General features: G+C 39.5%; 4 protein-coding genes across 5 annotated transcripts; 1 reads left to right on the top strand and 3 right to left on the bottom strand.

The window, feature by feature from the left end:
• Positions 1-57: 57 nt before the first annotated feature.
• On the bottom strand, positions 58-2,890 carry ubxn10 (UBX domain protein 10). Of its 2 annotated transcripts, none has more exons than XM_058410356.1 (2): positions 2,790-2,890; positions 58-916 (listed from the first exon to the last, which is right to left on the bottom strand). In XM_058410356.1, the coding sequence occupies exon 2, from the start codon at positions 906-908 to the stop codon at positions 231-233; it is 678 nt and encodes a 225-aa protein (XP_058266339.1). In that variant the 5' UTR covers positions 909-916; positions 2,790-2,890; the 3' UTR covers positions 58-230. The 2 variants fall into 2 exon arrangements, with proteins under 2 accessions (XP_058266339.1, XP_058266340.1); XM_058410357.1 differs by having other exon boundaries at positions 58-913; positions 2,790-2,878.
• A 231-nt stretch (positions 2,891-3,121) lies between these two features.
• Positions 3,122-5,453, bottom strand: cptp (ceramide-1-phosphate transfer protein). The gene is made up of 2 exons (XM_058410222.1): positions 5,130-5,453; positions 3,122-4,629 (listed from the first exon to the last, which is right to left on the bottom strand). Exons 1-2 carry the CDS (start codon positions 5,240-5,242, stop codon positions 4,107-4,109), a joined length of 636 nt encoding a protein of 211 aa, XP_058266205.1. The 5' UTR covers positions 5,243-5,453; the 3' UTR covers positions 3,122-4,106.
• A 257-nt stretch (positions 5,454-5,710) lies between these two features.
• ints11 (integrator complex subunit 11) lies at positions 5,711-17,795 on the top strand. The gene is made up of 17 exons (XM_058410220.1): positions 5,711-5,966; positions 6,412-6,509; positions 6,637-6,710; positions 7,202-7,430; positions 7,650-7,748; positions 9,574-9,608; positions 9,694-9,832; positions 9,927-9,991; positions 10,269-10,458; positions 11,990-12,073; positions 12,622-12,711; positions 12,979-13,141; positions 13,991-14,101; positions 14,835-14,896; positions 15,084-15,226; positions 16,066-16,195; positions 17,655-17,795. The coding sequence occupies exons 1-17, from the start codon at positions 5,939-5,941 to the stop codon at positions 17,715-17,717; spliced, it is 1,803 nt and encodes a 600-aa protein (XP_058266203.1). The 5' UTR covers positions 5,711-5,938; the 3' UTR covers positions 17,718-17,795.
• A 122-nt stretch (positions 17,796-17,917) lies between these two features.
• On the bottom strand, positions 17,918-20,459 carry LOC131366068 (lysophosphatidic acid receptor 6). The gene is made up of 2 exons (XM_058410221.1): positions 20,302-20,459; positions 17,918-20,039 (listed from the first exon to the last, which is right to left on the bottom strand). Exon 2 carries the CDS (start codon positions 20,022-20,024, stop codon positions 19,056-19,058), a length of 969 nt encoding a protein of 322 aa, XP_058266204.1. The 5' UTR covers positions 20,025-20,039; positions 20,302-20,459; the 3' UTR covers positions 17,918-19,055.
• Positions 20,460-20,743: the final 284 nt, after the last annotated feature.

The following is a 20,743-nucleotide window of genomic DNA, read 5'->3' as shown; positions in this document are numbered from 1 at the left end:
GTTCACCTCACACAAATAGGAGACAACATAAAAATTTAGAACTGTTTTAATAAATAACTGAAAGCTACTATGCTGTAAAAATAAAACACTTTTGATCCTTATGCAATTTGACATTGTAAGGAGATGATATGATGTAGAGCAAGCAAAGCTCTTCAAAACGGTGCATAAAACTGATATTCTCAACTATTTATTAATAAAGACTAATTGTTTATAGGAGCCATTTTGAAATGTTAAGGACCGTCTTTGAGGCTGATGCATAAGACCGATTTATTAATGATGCCACACTGAGAGAGAGTCATGTTCAGATTGGAGAAGCTCCTCCGAGGAACCTCCATGGTCTCAATCAGAACGTGCTTGTACCGTTTTCCGGATATATCCTCCGCTGTAGCGATGACATCCCGGAGTGTGTCTGTGGGTTGGAACTGGCACTTCAGCCTCTGACCACATGGAGTCCTGAGAGCAAGCAGAATCCCTGAGCCACCTGTCTCACCCTCCTGGTACCGAGACGAGGCCCTGACCGTTCCGCTAGATGCCCACTCAATCTCCTGATCACTGAAATGTTGGGTATGGAGCCTTGATCTCATGGACTTTTCCTCTATGTCTGCACGGGATGCCTCTTCTGATCTCTTCTCAATAGACGGAAGGACTTTGTATTTGTTTAGCGACATCACTGGGATGTTGAGGGCTGTTTCACCTGCTGAGCTCATATTATTGTGCCTGAAGAAAGCTCGGGGGGATGGAGATGAGTCGAACCTGTGGTTTGGTGTGGGTGGAGGACGAGGAGGATAAGAAGGAGGGTGGGGGGAAAACGGACGTGCCTCATGTAGAAGCCCATCATCTGCAGTATGTGCCTCTGTAACTTTAGGTCTGGTGCGTCCTTTGGCGGATTTTGGTCTTATCACATCCATGTTTCCTGCTTGAAAATGAAACAGCACTTTATTGAAAAAACACTAAGTTAAACACTAAAACACTGGTGTTACTGTAAGAGTAACTATCAGTAAGGTATTAAACACTTGAGAGCATGCAGTTATAAGAAAATAATCAGTGATGCTTGATGATTTGGTCCCACGCCAAAGACAACTACATTATATTGCCAAAAGTTTTGGGACACTCCTCCAAATCATTAAATTCGGGGGTTGGGCTCGGCCCCTTAGTTCCAGTGAAAGGAACTTTTAATGCTTCAGCATACCAAGACATTTTGGACAATTTTATGCTCCTAACTTTGTGGGAACAGTTTGGGGATGACCCCTTCCTGTTCCAGCATGACTGCGCACCAGTGCACAAAGCAAAGTCCATAAAGACATGGATGAGTGAGTTTGGTGTGGAGGAACTTGACTGGCCTGTACAGAGTCCTGACCTCAACCTGATAGAACACCTTTGGGATGAATTAGAGCTGATTCTGAGAGACAGACCTTCTCCTCCAACATCAGTGTCTGACCTCACAAATACACTTCCAGTGGAATGGTCAGAAAATCCCATAAACACACTCCTAAACCTTGTGGAAAGCCTTCCAAGAAGAGTTGAAGCTGTTATAGCTGCAAAGGGTGGGCCAAATCCATATTACATTCACGTGCATGTAAAGGCAGATATCCCAGTTTTGGTCTGGCTCGCAGTCTCTGCTCTAATTCATCCCAAAGGTGTTCTGTCAGGTTGAGGTCATGAACTCACTCATCCATGTCTTTATGGACCTTGCTTTGTGCACTGGTGTGCAGTCATGTTGGAACATGAAGGGGTCATCCCCAAACTGTTCCCACAATGTTGAGAGCATGGAATTGTCCAAAATGTCTTGGTATGCTGAAGCATTAAGAGTTCCTTTCACTGGAACTAAGGGGCCGAGAAAAACCCCTGAATTCAATGATTTGGAGGAGTGTCCCAAAACTTTTGGCAATATAGTGTATATTCCAGTGCCTGAACATCTTGACTCATCTTATTTCTCTTTTACCACAGTGATTGCTTCAATGCCAATGATTAAACATACTTTTGAGGGTGAAACATTTATGAGACAGGTTAGTTTAACAAACATGACGCTTTCTGTAAAGTGTTGATTTAACATTTACGGAAGGAGTCTCCAGTGAGGCAGTGAGTTTTTACTCTACAGGATACACAGGATTGTGCTTTACGTTTCTTACGCTTCTTGGTCACATGATCATGTTATCGTTGTTGTTATTAATTTCAGGAAACATTTCTTATTAATGTCAAGAAAGAGAAAAACACAGGGTGGGGAGGAAATGACTGTTTGTAGCTGATGTTATGGATAAGCGGAGATGATTCGCAGTATTAAAGTTGACTATAAGTGAATAAGAGGTGTGACGTCATTTTTGTCACACCACCACGTCACAGTTGTGACCAGGTCGTTTACTTTAAGCTCTCAAGCAGGATATTATGGAGCAGCCACTTCTTTAGTGACAAATAAACCGCAATTATTTATTAGTTTCTGTCTATGCTGAACTCGGAATGTCAGCTTGAGTGGGCAAATATATATTTTAATTATTTGTCAGAGTCAGCCATTTCCTTTGTGTCATGACGTAATGCAAAGGTTAAAGTCTGGAATGAAATGGTTTCATACAGTTGGACTGGTTTTATAGCTAATAAACCTGCTAGCTAAGTTAGCCTGATAACGACTTTCGCAGAAGGGATATTTAATGGCGTTTAGCTTAGCTTAATAATAATAGCTTTAGCGTTTAGCTTAGCTTAATAATTATATATATATATATATATATATATATATATATATATATATATATATATATATATATATATATATATATATAGGAAGAGGAAAACTTTACCTTAAGCTTTATTCTGTCGCTGGGTGATAAAATTACGCACGCGGACATTTTTGGTGGCGTCATTCATGTTGCTAACACAGTAACGTCTCCTTGGCAACGGCTCACGTGCGCGTGAACGACGACATGCTACTGCAAAACAATACAAATCTATAGCGAGACACTGGCCTGCGATGATATAATTAGTTATAACTTTATTTATATTAAATAGATTTCCCAAAAAAATCTATGCTTTGTAATAGACACGTCTTATTACTGTGAGGTCATTTATTTAACGGTGGTGCTGTCCACTCATTTTCATGTCTATTGATGTTGAACATTAAACAAGACTGGGACTGGCTGTGGTGGTATTTATTTTCCATTGTAATCAATATCTACATCAACCACTGTTTTACATACCGAACAATAATTCACACATGAATAATTGTGTAGAACAAATGATGTGTCATTTGCGACTGAGTCGACTCTTTGAGTCGGTTCATTTCGGTGAATGTTGAGAGCTAATATCAGATTTTCTTTGTTATTGTTTGTCATAGTTGTAGGTTAATGACATTACACCTTCATTCGTTTATTCATCCATTGATCTTCGATAACCACTGGTTCCATGGACATCTATTTTTCAGACTTTGAGCTGTTTGTTTGCATAAATGAGTCACGTCTTTGACTCTTTGTGTGGAGGTAGAGTTAATATAGCTTAATAGGGGAGGCAACTGGGTATCAGGATAAATGGAAATAAATCTTAATAAATCTTCTGTGTATATGTCTATATGAGGGATGCTTACTGTTTCTGTCAGTGTGCTTTTGAAGAACTTTTGAATTACTGAAATTGATTTTATAAAATGCAATGCAAAGTAAGGTACAGTACAATTTCACTAAATTATTTGGTCTGCCCTTAATAGTGCAAATGTTGTCCAGTTTGGAAAAATCACAGTTGAAAGAGACGATTCTCATTGGTGAGCCGAGTCAAATGATTTGACTCTTCAAAAAGAGCCTTAATTCACCTACATGAATGTAGGTGTACCTACATGAACCTACATCAAAAATTAAGAGTACATTAAGATACATATTACATACATTTCATATATGTAAAGCACTGTATATGATCACTATGCTGAATATTTTTCATAGAATAGTAATTCAAGTACATTTGATATATCCCTTTAAATCAATAATAAATATGTGAATACATTTTCTCAACTTTGTATTAATAAACTATGCTCATGTCCCAGTGTATTTGGAAAGTGAAAGAAACAGCAGGAGTATATACAACACACAGTAGCATAAAGTGACCATGGAGTATGTCAAGTAGTGCAGAACCACCTAGGGTAAGTCGAGCAGGTTGTTTTTTGCATACAGGTCCTCTGTGATCTGATAGACTTCTGAGATCATAGGTAAAGCTTCACCCAGAAGTGTGATCACCTCCTGGTGGCTGCCTGCATTCATCACCTCAAAGAACGTATTGCGGTATGGCAAAGCACAAAACGCCACTCCAGCTGCTTTCCGGATGATCCAGGGGTGGTGCTGCGCTAGCGAAGCATTATAGGCCTCAGAGCACATGACAGAGGTCTTACTGTCCTCATTGCTGGTGCGCAGACTTTCCAAAAAGAGCTGAAGCCAGCGGAGGGCACGGTGCAGACGTAGCAACGTGCGGCAGCCCGACTCCGGGTGGATGCCTCGTTTGGTAAGATCCACCAGCTCGTTGTCCAACTCGTACTTCACCATGGACTGGACAGTGAGGTAGTGAGTCCCATTCTCACCCACCAGAAAGTTCTCCAGGATTTGGATTTTGTTGACTGCATCCTTAGAGATGAAGGAAAAGACACTTCCCAGGCTGTTCATAAAGCTGCAAGAGGGGAAAAGAAAATAGATTCTGACTGAACTGATAAATAAACAAATATATTTTCAGTTTGTGATCTGTGAATGTTCATGGTGCCCCGCCATGGACTGACTTCCCATCTAAAGTGTAAGTCCTGCCCTGCACCCAATCTTCCCAGAATAAAGTAGTTTCTAAAGTTAGACAAATCGAACGAACGACTTTATTCAATTTTGTTATAGGTTTCTACAACTTTTGCTCAGTACCATACACTGATCAGGCATAACATTATGAGCACTGACAGGTGAAGTGAATAACTCTGATAGCAAGTGAACATTTTGTCCTCAAAGTTGATGTGTTAGAAGCAGGACAAATGGACAAGCGTAAGGATTTGATCTATTTGACAAGGGCCAAATTGTGATGGCTAGACGACTGGATCAGAGCATCTCCAAAACTGAATATCTCTGAAAAGACTGAATATAACATGACACCTAAACACAAGGGAAAGCAAATCAGTGTAAATCACATACCTGACCAGCTCTCGCCATCCTGATATATAGTACTTTATAAAGACCTCCTTATTATCACTGAGACACGACTTGAAGCTGTCCAGAACATTCTGGAGACTGAATGAATCTGCCATTTCTAGTTATTCTTGTTATCCTGTAAGTATTCCTGTCTTTGAAATGAACGAGTCAGGACACAAAAACAGAGCACTGAACACTATTCTTTACAATTAAGCAAAAAATACCTATATAAAATTATTCAGAGCAGTTACTAAGCTATGTAGCTACTCTATACAGCATCGCGGTTTTAGCTTCAGCGTAAAAATCATTTTCTTCACCCGTATTCCGTATTCTTCGTCCGGATTGTCAAAGGTTCACTCATCTGATTGGTGTATTTTTTTGTTTTGTCAGAATTCTATCCAATCACTATCTAGATTCAGAGAAAAGGGCGGGATTTGTCAGAAAATGGGTATACAAACAAAGCACAATATCCTAATCGCTCCTGTGGGTTCTTCCGGGTTTGAGAGTTGTGCACGAATTAAAGTGCGCCTCGGTGTCACGTGCTTAAATTAACCAATCGGGTTGTTTTTTATCGGTCGCAGCATTTGTACATCATGCCCGCCGACATTTTTTTGTGTATTAATGTTTTGATGCTTTGTACACATGTTCTGTTAAAGTAATCGCTAGTTTTTGTTTAGTCCTGAATAGGTTTGAGGTTTCGTTTATAAATGTAGTTGAGGTGAGCGTCGGTTTCTTTATCAGCTAGCTAACATAGCTAGTAAAATCTGCCGCCCTTTAAAACAAAGTTGTTCAGAGTATATAAAATTGTTAAGATGCCGGACATCAAAGTGACGCCTTTGGGTAAGAACAATGTCTTAATAACGTTATAAAGTATCACGTTAGGTTAATATTCAAGATTTAAAGAACTTTATTAAACCCAGGGTGGAAATTCCTTAAAGGAGGAGGAAGAAATAAAAGGAGAGCAACTGAAACAGGCTGCTGCACGCTCGCGCATGCGCACTCATTACGATATGTGCGTATTGTGAGGAATAAAACAATTTGGGGGTGTGCGGTAATAGAAAAATAATCAACGACAAGGCGGTGAATGCAACAAGTGCTTTATTCCTCATACACCACGCTAATTTAACCTTGTCCAGGCATAGAAAGTGGATCAACATCTTTTCACCAATCAGATTCGAGCTTTCAGCAGCGCTGCAGAATAAAGTCATACGTCCAGTGATTGGCTGTAAAGAGTCATAATTTGTTCTCTCTAGTTATTGCATGGAGTTATTGTTTTGTTTTGTAGGTGCTGGACAGGATGTTGGGCGCAGCTGCATTCTGCTCTCTATAGGAGGCAAGAACATTATGCTGGACTGTGGGATGCATATGGGGTATAATGATGATGTGAGTTACTGACCAGCAGAATACTGTTCTTTTTTGCTTGCTTTGTTTACGTTGGCACAAAGTTAGACATTTGTCAAACGGTGCAGAACGTCTAAACCGAGGCTGATTTCTTATTTTCCCTTAATAGAGACGTTTTCCGGACTTTTCTTACGTCACTCAGAATGGCCGCCTTACAGACTTTTTGGACTGTGTTATAATAAGGTATGTTTTCTACTCTTGTTATCAGACCTAATGGTTGCCCCATACGTGACGTACCCATGATGAGTGATGTAAGCGTAACAAATTCAAAAACCAGCACAGAGGGTTTAGATTGAAATCCGTCAGCCGACAAAACCAGGAACCTTGCTCCAGGAGCACTTAGAAACATCATTACTATGTCTCTCTAACACATTTAAAAAAAGAATTTAATGATCAAAGATTTAATGTTTTGAAGACATTTTAAAAACTGTGCTCCTAGAATAACCCGGGAGCTTTATGCTGTTATGGGGGAAATAAAACATGAAAAATGAGAAATATCTTCTCACAAAAAACTTCACTGTATCAAAACATGACGTGTTTATGTGGCATATCTGCTATACACCTCAAAAATAGAAAATTTAACAGAGCTGTGGTTTGTGTTTAGTATTGACAATAAAAAAAGCAGTTCTCAGAAATTATATTAGATCTAAACTCCTCTTTTCTGGTACCTTCAGTCATTTCCATCTAGACCACTGCGGCGCTCTTCCCTACATGAGTGAGATGGTGGGGTACGAGGGCCCGATCTACATGACCCACCCCACCAAAGCCATCTGCCCCATCCTGCTGGAGGACTTCCGCAAGATCACGGTGGACAAAAAGGGCGAGACCAACTTCTTCACCTCACAGATGATCAAAGATTGCATGAAGAAAGTAGTGCCATTGAACCTGCACCAGACCGTTCAGGTGGGTACTGCCTGGGTCATGTCATTTCCTAACCTGTTTGTTGAATATATTTATGATTTATAATAGTACACATAGTGGATATAGAACTACATGAGACTTCACACTGTATTACCATTAAAAAAAAAAATAAATAAATAAAATAAAAACCACACAGCGTGTTTGAAGCAGACATCTTACTAATACCGCAAGTGTCACTGATGTAAAACTTCTCTCTTATAGGTGGATGATGAGCTGGAGATCAAAGCGTACTACGCAGGACACGTCCTCGGGGCAGCGATGGTGCAAATTAAAGTCGGCTCGGAGTCCGTCGTCTACACGGTGAGAGCTGTGCTCCTGGTTTCTAATCTTCTGTTATTTATTTCTATCTGAATCAGTATATATGTGAACATCACATTTATTTTATTATATTTTTATATATAAACAGGATATGTATATAAAAATAAAAGAACCACAGGAGGCCTAAAATGGAACCTTGTGGGACGCCAAACAATGTCTATGTGTTTGATCATTAGGCACAAACCCTGGGCTTCGTTTATAAAACCGGATACAAGCAAATTGATTTGGAAAACGTTTCCAGGAACATTCTCTCTAGTAATGTCGTATTGATAGAAATTCTGTGTGTTTTGGAAAATGTTTGTATCCCATGAGTTTGTCAGTTTAAATAATTTCTTTTAATTTAATGGCACTCACTAATATAGATCTGTTTCAAGTCACATAACTGCCAGAGTACGGCCAGTTAGTAACTGTGGAAATATATATATACATGGAAATAAACAGCTATAAATGTTATATATATATATCACTATATTGCCAAAAGTATTCGCTCACCTGCCTTGACTCGCATATGAACTTAAGTGACATCCCATTCCTAAACCATAGGGTTCAATATGACGTCGGTCCACCCTTTGCAGCTATAACAGCTTCAACTCTTCTGGGAAGGCTGTCCACAAGGTTTAGGAGTGTGTTTATGGGAATTTTTGACCATTCTTCGAGAAGCGCATTTGTGAGGTCACACACTGATGTTGGACGAGAAGGCCTGGCTCTCAGTCTCCGCTCTAATTCATCCCAAAGGTGTTCTATCGGGTTGAGGTCAGGACTCTGTGCAGGCCAGTCAAGTTCATCCACACCAGACTCTGTCATCCATGTCTTTATGGACCTTGCTTTGTGCACTGGTGCACAGTCATGTTGGAAGAGGAAGGGGAAAGGGCAAAGTTGGGAGCCTGGAATTGTCCAAAATGTCTTGGTATGCTGAAGCATTCAGAGTTCCTTTCACTGGAACTAAGGGGCCAAGCCCAGCTCCTGAAAAACAACCCCACACCATAATCCCCCCTACACCAAACTTTACACTTGGCACAATGCAGTCAGACAAGTACCGTTCTCCTGGCAACCGCCAAACCCAGACTCGTCCATCAGATTGTCAGATGGAGAAGCGCGATTCATCACTCCAGAGAACGCGTCTCCACTGCTGTAGAGTCCAGTGGCGGCGTGCTTTACACCACTGCATCCAACGCTTTGCATTGCACTTGGTGATGTATGGCTTGGATGCAGCTGCTCGGCCATGGAAACCCATTCCATGAAGCTCTCTGCGCACTGTTCTTGAGCTAATCTGAAGGCCACATGAAGTTTGGAGGTCTGTAGCGATTGACTCTGCAGAAAGTTGGCGACCTCTTCGCACTATGTGCCTCGGCATCCGCTGACCCCGCTCCGTCAGTTTACGTGGCCTACCACTTCGTGGCTGAGTTGCTGTTGTTCCCAAACACTTCCACGTTCTTATAATACAGCTGACAGTTGACTGTGGAATATTTAGGAGTGAGGAAATTTCACGACTGGATTTGTTGCACAGGTGGCATCCTATCACAGTTCCACGCTGGAATTCACTGAGCTCCTGAGAGCGACCCATTCTTTCACAAATGTTTGTAAAAACAGTCTGCATGCCTAGGTGCTTGATTTTATACACCTGTGGCCATGGAAGTGATTGGAACACCTGATTCTGATTATTTGGATGGGTGAGCGAGTACTTTTGGCAATATAGTGTATATATATATATATATATATATGTATGTGTGTGTGTGTGTGTTTATATATTATCTTTGGCATGTTTCAGTTGGTTTATATGTTTAAGTTTTATCTTGTCTTCATGCAGGGAGATTACAACATGACACCAGACAGACACTTAGGGTGAGTCCTTTTTTTTTTTCTTCTTCTTATAGTGGAGTCACTTTATAAGTCACACCTAATGTAGCATCATAATACTTTCCTCCAGAGCGGCCTGGATTGACAAATGTCGTCCAGATATTCTGATCACCGAGTCGACCTACGCCACCACGATCCGCGACTCGAAGCGCTGCAGAGAGAGAGACTTCTTAAAGAAAGTCCACGAGACCATCGAGAGAGGAGGAAAGGTCAGAACATCAGCGCAAATACACGAGCCCTCACATGTCGGTTAGTTTATTCACTATATGCTTTGTTTATTGATTGATTTTTATGATGTGGCAGGTCCTCATTCCGGTGTTTGCTTTGGGAAGAGCTCAGGAGCTGTGCATCCTTCTGGAAACGTTCTGGTGAGCAAAGAAGCAGTCTGGCTTTATGCCCAAACAACTCTTTCATAACTCTCGAAATGTCAAAACCTTTAAATACAGGAATCCCCCACAAAACCCCCTAAAAATGAGTAAGAAAAGTGTGTATCTGGGTTGTTACTCTTTGCTAAAATTTCTGTTAATTATATACAATGTATAATTATCTATATAAATAATGAATTTTTTTAGCATCATAATAATTTGCTGTAAATCTCTTGAGTTAGCTCAAATCCCTCTAAGCAGCATGTGTTTGCTTTACCAGGGAGAGAATGAACCTTAAAGCGCCCATATACTTCTCCACGGGCCTGACGGAGAAAGCAAACCACTACTACAAACTCTTCATCACGTGGACCAATCAGAAGATCCGCAAAACCTTCGTGCAGAGGAACATGTTCGAGTTCAAACACATCAAAGCCTTCGATCGCTCCTACGCAGACAATCCCGGACCCATGGTACGATTTATTAATATACGCTTCCTATGCTCATACACTCACATACCCCATACAGAATCTGCATAATAACTGAATGTACACAAATGAAGCGGTTCTAAAGTTTCTCACCCTGATTTTCTAATACTCTGTGTTGTTACCTGGATGATCAACAACTGTTTTGATGCTTTTTGTCCTGAGCAATTTAACTGCTGACTGAAAATACATGATACTCTAGGAGAGTGTGATTATAAATTATTATAAACACCGGACAGTGTGATTATAAATTATTATAAACACCGGAGAGTGTGATTATAAATTATTATAAACACCGGAGAGTGTGATTATAAATTATTATAAACACCGGAGAGTGTGATTATAAATTATTATAAACACCGGAGAGTGTGATTATAAATTATTATAAACACCGGAGAGTGTGATTATAAATTATTATAAACACCGGACAGTGTGATTATAAATTATTATAAACACCGGACAGTGTGATTATAAATTATTATAAACACCGGAGAGTGTGATTATAAATTATTATAAACACCGGAGAGTGTGATTATAAATTATTATAAACACCGGACAGTGTGACTATAAATTATTATAAACACCGGACAGTGTGACTATAAATTATTATAAACACCGGACAGTGTGACTATAAATTATTATAAACACCGGACAGTGTGACTATAAATGACTATAAACGTGATAATAAATGATTATAAACGTTATTATAAATGATTATAAACAGTGTGATTATAAATGATTATAAACAGTGTGATTTATAAATGATTATAAACAGTGTGATTATAAATGAGTATAAACAGTGTGATTTATAAATGATTATAAACAGTGTGATTTATAAATGATTATAAACAGTGTGATTATAAATGATTATAAACAGTGTGATTATAAATGATTATAAACAGTGTGATTATAAATGATTATAAACAGTGTGATTATAAATGATTATAAACAGTGTGATTATAAATGATTATAAACAGTGTGATTATAAATGAGTATAAACAGTGTGATTTATAAATGATTATAAACAGTGTGATTTATAAATTATTATAAACACCGGACAGTGTGATTATAAATTATTATAAACACCGGACAGTGTGACTATAAATTATTATAAACACCGGACAGTGTGACTATAAATGACTATAAACGTGATAATAAATGATTATAAACATGTTATTATAAATGATTATAAACAGTGTGATTATAAATGATTATAAACAGTGTGATTTATAAATGATTATAAACTTCAGAAAGTGTGATTATTTATAATCACACCCTCCGGTGTTTATAATAATTTATAATGTCCTTTCTACAGTCATATACAGTCAACTGGAACTCCTAAATTAGCTCAAAATACGAGTCTATTATAAATTTAACACTAACTCCTCCATGCCAAAGCCTTTAAATGCTGAATGATGGAGATACGGCATATGTAGAATAAATATGTCCTCATCTGTATATAGAACGAAAGGAAGAATGTAAGAGCGCTGATCTGTAACCACGCATCTGTTTGTTCCAGGTGGTGTTCGCGACTCCGGGGATGTTACACGCCGGTCAGTCGTTACAGATATTCAAGAAATGGGCCGGCAATGAAAAGAACATGGTGAGGGATTATAGCGAAGGTGCTGTGGTTTTGTGGAGGTTTTGAAGAATCCTTTATCTCTATCTTTTTTCTCAGCCCATGGAGCATGTATGTACTGAACTGTCAGTACTTACACAGGGAAAGTTCTGTGTATTCAGAATGTTTCTATCAGTTTAGACAAGCATACTTTATACAAGTATAGTTCACACCATCGAGGTTGTCAGATTTTTCAAGAACAGAGGAGTTTGTGTTTGCCCGGTTTCCCATTATGCAGCTGGTCGTGTTATTTTCCTTTACATTACATACACATGAGAGAGGAAAAAGAACCTGGTGGATAATGGGACTGATTATAGATTACCTTATAGATGCTCTCATGTCAGTTATAACTTGTTATGGACCTAACTTGTTATGAGTTTTATTCCTTATGCAATGATGAAGTTGCATTTTTAATGTTAATTAATGTGTTCGCATGTATACATGCTGCATTCTGTTTCTATCTACGATATCATTTCTGTAAAATGGCTTGAAGAGGCAAATTTTTGTGTCTGTTTTAAACATTTGCTGGACAGGTCATTATGCCTGGGTACTGCGTGCAGGGAACGGTCGGTCACAAGATTCTCAACGGCCAGAAGAAGCTGGAGATGGAGGGAAGAGCCACGGTAAGGCTTCCTGCTTTAGCTGAGTGCTTTTTACTTGCTCATTACCCTGTCTATAGATCCTCAGCACATGGCTTTAACACACACACACACACACACACACACACACACACACAGAGCATCTGATCATACATATCACAGATCATCTGCCACAGGTGCACATGCTAAAGACATATTAGTGTACATACAATTTTTCATGAATAAACAGATATTTTTAGTATGCTCTTATTGCTCTCTGTGTGTGTGTGTGTGTGTGTGTGTGTGTGACAGCTGGAGGTAAAGCTGCAGGTGGAGTACATGTCGTTCAGTGCCCACGCCGATGCTAAAGGCATCATGCAGCTGATCCGCATGGCCGAACCTAGCAACATCCTGCTGGTTCATGGCGAGGCCAAGAAGATGGAGTTCCTCAAGGACAAGATCGAGCAGGAGTTCAGTGCGTGCAGCACACACTCAGTTCTATAACACAACCTCACAATTGTACACACCCGATTTATACACTTCAACCTAAAACAACATGACTATTACAGTTTACTATATTAAGCTAAAATATGAAATACTGTGAATTAGGGATGAAACGATTCCTCGAGTAATTCGAATACAAAAAATCATCGAGGCAAATTAGTTGCCTCGAAGCTTTGTTAGGTCCATTTACTGTAACTACACACAGAGAAGATTCAGGCCAAAGAAAACGGCAGAAAGTTTTCAAAGTTTGGGATCATTTCAAACTAAAGCAGACAGAAAACTCTGTACAGTGTGATGTAATAATCGGTAGAATACTCGATTACTAAAATAATCGATAGCTGCAGCCCTACTGTGAATCGTTAGCCATTACTGGAACCCAGTGAAATGACTTAGTGGTATATGTTTACACGGGATATACATGTACATTTTTCATATGTCGAAAACTTCCTACTTTTTAAGAAAGGGGCCATTCATCGACCACAAAACTTTTCGCTTAACCCACTGGCAAACAAATGAGACTGAGATATTCTCATAAGACAGGATGCGTGTTTCTTCTTTTTAATCCAGTGACAAAGTGAGCCTTTTTGGAGGAGATAGAATCAAGATTCTGAAGCTTGTGGCCAGAAAAGTGTACAATAAATATTTGACGCTGCATTTGACCACATCTGAGGTTATACTGGAGGAATGAAAAAAACCTTTGTCTCATATTAGTCATTTTTGGTAAAGGTCTTTTTGTTTAACACCAGAGCCCAAAGCTTTCAGAGCACAAGCTTTCATTTTGACTTCAGTCTCATCCAATGTCCTGTTTCTCTCACCGCAGATATCAGCTGCTTCATGCCGGCTAACGGAGAGACCACCACCGTGACGACCAACCCGAGCGTACCGGTGGACATCTCACTCAACCTGCTGAAGAGGGAGATCGCCCTGGGAGGTGTTTACTTAACACGCTTACCAATACTAACTAATCACCATGAGTTAACACGCTCCAGCACTAATAGCCAAGCCATCATACTTCCAAAGTAACAGTAACTTCACTCCACAAGAAACACCAGCAGCTCTAAAGGGCCATACACTGGACTCTAGGCTAGATGTGGTGACAGCTCTAGTCTTGTGCTTTTAAACAGACTATATAGACCAGGGGTGGGTAATTATTTTTCCAAAAGGGCCACATGAGAAATTTGAATGGTTTTAGAGGGCCGGAATATATATATATATAATATGTTTAATATATACTTATTGCTTATAAGTGTATGTGTGTATCTATACATATATATACACGGGGCCGGTCAAGGGTAGTCAGTGGGTTGGATGTGGCCCACGGGCAGTAAAATGCCCAGGTCTGATATAGACAGTCTAAAAACGTGCATTTTTAAGGAGGCACACTTTAAGAAATGTCCATTAACACTACGATTCAAGTCCAACCTCCTAAGCTTTCTTTTCATGCTTTAAGCAAAGGCAGTTTGAATGTGTGCTGAATTTTATAAATAGGAGACCAGCTTTACTGCAGCATGTCTGGGCTTCAGTGTAATTGAACTGAACCTGAGGTGGTTTATAGTCTCGCCGTTTATATGTCTCGCCGTCTTCAAGTCTCGTTTTAAACATAATCAGCTAGGAAATGCTTTAATAGTATCAAACACTCACAATTTTTTCCCCACCCACATCAGGTCCTTTACCCGACCCTAAGAAGCCGCGCACCATGCATGGGACTCTGATCATGAAGGACAACGTAAATAAGATTATTATTTTTATTTTTTGTATTTAATTTATTATTATTATTATTATTATTATTATTTCTTTACCTAGTGACTTTGCTATATTTTTCTTTCTGATTATTGATGTTTAAAGTGGCCTCTTTTTTTCGTTCCGTGTGTGTTTGTGTGTGTGTTTGTGTGTGTGTTTGTGTGTATATATAGAATCTGAGGCTGGTTTCCCCAGAACAGGCATTAAAGGAGTTGGGACTTTCTGAACACCAACTGCGTTTTACTTGCCGTGTGCACCTGCAGGACCCTCACAGCGATGCAGACACACTCGCCCGCATCTACAGCCATCTCAAGAGGTCACACAAACACACACACACACACTCACAAAACCAGCGTTTCAATCGGTTTGTTCACTATGTGCTCATAATTAGTGAATCCTTTAATAGGCTATAATAATAATATTAATATTATTACTTAATTAGTAATGACAGTGTGTTGCATAAGTATTCACCCCCTTGAAAAACTGACCTGAAATCCACACAGCTGCTATTTCATGTCACACAAAATGTACAGTTCAGTATAGTTTAATATCTAAAATCTAATATCTAAATCAAAATATAAGAAATATATTCTTATATATATATAAAAAAAAAAAAAAAAAAAGCATTCACCCACTTTCTTCCATATTTAATTCTTGTGTCATTCATTTAAATCCACTTGCCACTTGTCAGGTGAATTCAGTCTAAATGCAGACTGAAGCACTACAAAGTGTGGACCACGGGGTGACGTGTATTAGACGGAGAATGTGCTATAAACTGTACGCACTTTATTCCGAGCCGCTTTTCCTACACCTTGGAATAAGTAACTTGATCATTGTAACTTGGAAAAGCAGTGAAACAATGACATTCATTCGGACTGCACCACACACACACACAGATACCAGTGGATTGTGTTGTGTAGTTGGAACTGTGCGTAAAATTGTTTTTTAGCACTTAAACAGAGGGGGCTTTTTTCCATCACTAAATGAAAACGTAGTGGTTTAGTCGGTGACTCATTTCCTCCCACATGGTGCGATGCCTTTCCAGTGTTTAAATGTCACTACATAGTGTTGAAGTACAGTGTGTTTGTTTTGTGGATTTTTTGCGGGTTTTCTCCCTCACCCTAATCGTAACCCTTTGTCCCTGCACATTTTCAGCTTGCTCCGAGGTTACACCGTGCAGCACCATCCGGACGGCACGGTCATCGTCGAGTCCATCGTTCTCAAAGTGTCTTCGTCCACCGACGACCCCAATCTTAAAGTCATCCTGCTGTCCTGGAGCTACCAGGTAAATCAGTCAGAAGCATTGACACACGCGATCATACACATAACAAAAGGTATACTCAGACACATCTGTATAGGTGAACTCCGATCAAACTGTACCAAAATCTGATATACGGTGTAACAAAGATGATTGTAATTTTATAAAGTTAACTCGTGTCCTGCAAAAAAAAAAAAAAATCTTGCCTTGATTTTTGTGGTCTACAGAATTGATCTGAAAAAGGAAGTGAATTAAACGTTACAAGTAGGGAACTTCAGATGTTGATGTGAAAGAGGGACCTATGAAGGCACGCGTACAGCGGACACTTTATTAAGGAATATTTCCATCGCAGTCGGAAAAGGAGACGCAAACCTTTCTTCCACTATACGCTCACCAGCCACTTTATTAGGAACACTGGCCCAGCTGCTCATTCATATACAGTTATCCAATTCGTGTGGCAGAGGAACGGAGCATAAAATCCTGTAGGTTCAGATTTTCAGGTCAGCGTGACACCGGAGAAAATCTGAAATCTGTGACATGGTTGTTAATTTTAGATCAGATGTGAGTAATTCAGAAACTACTGATGTCCTGAGATTTTCACACTTTTCAGTCTCTGCAGTATACAGAGTGGTGTGGGGGAGAAAAAAAAACCCAGCATGTCAGGCTGAAAAATATTGCTGATGAGAAAGGTCAGTGTGGAGAGAACGGGAGAGAAAGAAAGCGGCTTGTTTCCGTTTTTTAAGTAGGAAATTGATTAATTTTTTATTAAAAATGACTTGTTTCATGTTTTTATTTGTTTCACAACACAAATACTAGATATTCATATTTCATATTTTGTGAGTGTGTGTGTGTGTTAGAGGGAGAGAGAGAGAAACATAACAAGCGCAAATGTTCCACGTCGGTACATCTCGAGTGTGACCCTTGACCCAAGGGGAATTTACAGCGTAAACACGTAACAAACTGTTTAACACTAAGCCTGAGTTTATGCCCAGCTTTATAAAAACACATCACTCAAACACCACAAATATCAGCACTGGTACACACTCATGTCTCTTTATTTAGCTGCAAATGCAACTGCAGGCCAGTCAAACAATCATTTGTTAGGGCTAAAGCCAAAAATGTAGGAGTAAAAATCTTTTAAAAAAAAAAAAAAACATTTTCATGGAGACACAATAGCTTATTAAACTTATTAAACTATTAAAAATTCTGCATAAACATCTATAACATTTTTTATTATTTGTGATTAGAACAGAACGCAAGATGCTTGGAAGAGAATTTTAATTAACATTATCTTAAAAAATAAACTTTATATACATGTTATATAATAAATCTACTTAATGAATATATTAAAAAATGTAATATGTCATACTTTATATTTTTTAATAATAATATAATTATTTTGCCACCGACATGGCAGATTTTCAGATTTTTTTTTTTTTTTAAATATTTTTTCTTTCATTTTTAATTTTTATTTATTTATTTTTAGGACGAAGAGCTCGGCAGTTTTCTTTCGAATCTGCTGAAGAAAGGCCTTCCCTCAGGATTGTGAGTGTCTTCTACTGTTGTTCCGAACGGATTAATAAGCGCTTTGTAAAAAAGGAAATAATAAATAAAACAAAATAAGAAATCTCACTTCCCCACAATGTGTTATTTCACAGAAGCATAAGTATGTACATTACTCTCTACATTACAAGACACTTTACACTGTGCAGGTTAATTTTAGGATCTGAAAGAGTACTGTGTGTGTGTGTGTGTGTGTGTGTGTGCACAGTAAACCTTTGTATATCTGTATATTTACACACCTACTAATATCATTGGTATAAAATGTTCCAGTAATTATGTATTACACTCTACAGGAAATCTATTCAATTCACAGCACACTTTCTATATTATATTATATATATAATGTATATAGCTAGGGGTTTTTTTTGTGGTAACTATGGCAACAGAAACGGCATACAGTACATTTTACATTACAGTTTTATTTTTCACTTCCTACAGGGCTTTTAGTTTTCTATATCATGGATAGTTATGGTTTCCTGTGGTAACTATGGCAGCAGAAACAGCATACAGTACATTGACATGTTTCTTTTGCACCAACCAACAATCGAATGAATGAAAGTTTCTAGATAAAACAGAATTCCGCTTCATTTTATACACAGCATCCATGATGGAGTACTAACCTTCAGCGAGTTTTTCATTGCGTCACAGTTTCGTTGCTTCTTCACAACATGTGATGGGATGGCTGCCTCGGTGTATTACTGATTTAAAACTCTTTTCCGTCTGCTACCATCTACCCAGTCAAGCTCCTTACTCCAGTGATTATCATCCCTTCTCTTATTGTCTCAGGCTTGGACTCAAAATCATTTCATTTCATAACCCTTCCCCTAGACATGAAGCACGCTCGAGCAGCCTCCTTGCGCCACTTGATATAAAACACGAATACATCCTTTAAACCCTTTGTGTCCTTGTTGTAAACATGTTATACTTCTACCGCTCAGTGGTTTTTATGACTAGAAATTACACTGTGGTGATGAACGCAACATGTCTAACCAAAACTATGCCATTTAACCCTACAACTATTTTTATCTTAGTGGTAATGTTGCTCTTAGTACATTTTCCTTTCCTTCCCTCACCCACTCACTCTTTCAGCTTATAACAACAAGCTCTCTACTGACGGTGTATGAGGAAAAAAAAAGTCTTTTGTTTGCTTTATATATATACTTATGTACAAAGATTGTGTAATTCATTTTTCCTTAAACCACCAGGTTGTGTGTGTGTTGTGGTCATTTAAATTAGATTAAGGTCCTTCCTTTATCAGTATGACTCACATAGACCTCCATTTCTATGTTGATTCTGAGAAAGTGTTTTTTTTTTTTTCTTCACTTTAATGAGCTTGTAACCTCTCCGAGATGATGTAGACGCCTCTCTTCTTCTTCGGCTTCAGCAGCTTCCATTTGCAGTTCAACTTGCAGTAGCTGGTGGCGAAGTAATACAGCAAAGGGTCAAACAGACTGTTCATGCTGACCAGTGCAATGGTAATACGCCTCGCTTTGTAGATCACATCAGCTAGCAGGCAGTTATGGATGACCTGAGTTCTCCACAGCAGGTGCAGGAAGTACACAAAGTGGTAGGGTAAGAAGCAGAGGAGCGTAATGGCCAGGATGGTGTAGATGATCCTCTGGGCACCGCGCGCTGTTCTCGTCTTGATCCGCGCGATACGACGCGCCACCACCGGGTAGAGCACCAGGATGATGATGGAGGGAAGCAAAGCGCCGAACACCAGGCTGAAGGCGCTGTACGGAACCAGATTTGTCTTCCATTCGTTCTCTGAAAAGTTCTCGAAGCAGCTGGTCTTCTCCTCGGTGTTGTGCATGTCAGGGAACGTGAAAATGAAGGTTAAAATGACCGTTCCTCCAAATATCCACATGCACGCAGACACGATTACAGCGCAGCGCGTGTTGCGCAGACGCAGGTAGGTGTGTGGATGGACCGTAGCCAGGTAACGGTCCACGCAAATGCAGCTCATGAAAGCGATGCTGATGTAGACGTTGGAGAAGAAGAGCGTACCGGTCAGACGACACATCACCGTCCCGAAGATCCAGTTGTTGTCGTTGAGGTGGTAGTGAATGCGGAAGGGGAGGACGCACAGGAAGATGGTGTCGACCACCGCCAAGCTGAGGATATACACACTCGAGGGGGACCTCTGCTCCGTTTTGAAGATGAAGATGTAAAGCGCGCCCAGATTCCCCAGCAGACCGAACACCATCACGAGGATGTAGGTGATGGGGAAGAGGTAGAACTGGAAATCGGCAGACAACTTGCCGTCACATGTGAAGTTGCTGGAGGTGTTCATCTTTGGAGATTTCCTCTGTAAAATGAAGGCAGAATTAGTAAATTAGTCAGTCTCACTTTTGATTAAAAGATTTTTTAGATCTCATCTTTCTTCACTGATTGTTTACTAATAAACTGATAAGCAATCCACAATCTGTTATAGAGTCAGGACTATAAGATCAGATCTGTGGCGGTACAATAATCACAACATGCATTTCCGAGCCTTATTCAGACACTAAATGTTACAATAAACAACATTTTTACTAGAAAATGCCACAATAGATAGAGACACGACTTACCAGTTTGTGTCTGTCTGATGGTGTGTCTTATCAGTTCACGCTAAAGCAACCTCCGGACATGTGCCTTTTTTCCGTCTGACTCGTCAGCCGCCTCGCTGAGACACTTTGCTGGTGGAAAGCATTTGTTTCATCTCTGTGGTTCACACTGAACAAAAAAAAACACGAAGACAGGAAGTCATGAGGCACATGTTCTTCCTCCAACCTCTGGTCTGTAAGTCACACTCAGAAATACAGTTATTATAGCCATGGTTTGGGGGGCATAGTGGGGGCTTTCACCCACTGGGCCATGGCTGTGAATTTTCTATGGAAATTATTTCTAATTATTTCTTTCTCTTCACCTTGTTTAGTGCCTGCAGCTCTGTGGTGCCTTGTGTTTGTGGTTAGGCGCTGAGCAGACGGTGCAATCAGATGTGCTGCAAAATTCCTGTGGGTAAGATAAAAT

This window comes from Hemibagrus wyckioides, linkage group LG15 (assembly GCF_019097595.1).
Source record: "Hemibagrus wyckioides isolate EC202008001 linkage group LG15, SWU_Hwy_1.0, whole genome shotgun sequence".
NCBI lineage: Eukaryota > Metazoa > Chordata > Actinopteri > Siluriformes > Bagridae > Hemibagrus > Hemibagrus wyckioides.
This window is presented reverse-complemented; position numbering and strand designations above follow the sequence as displayed.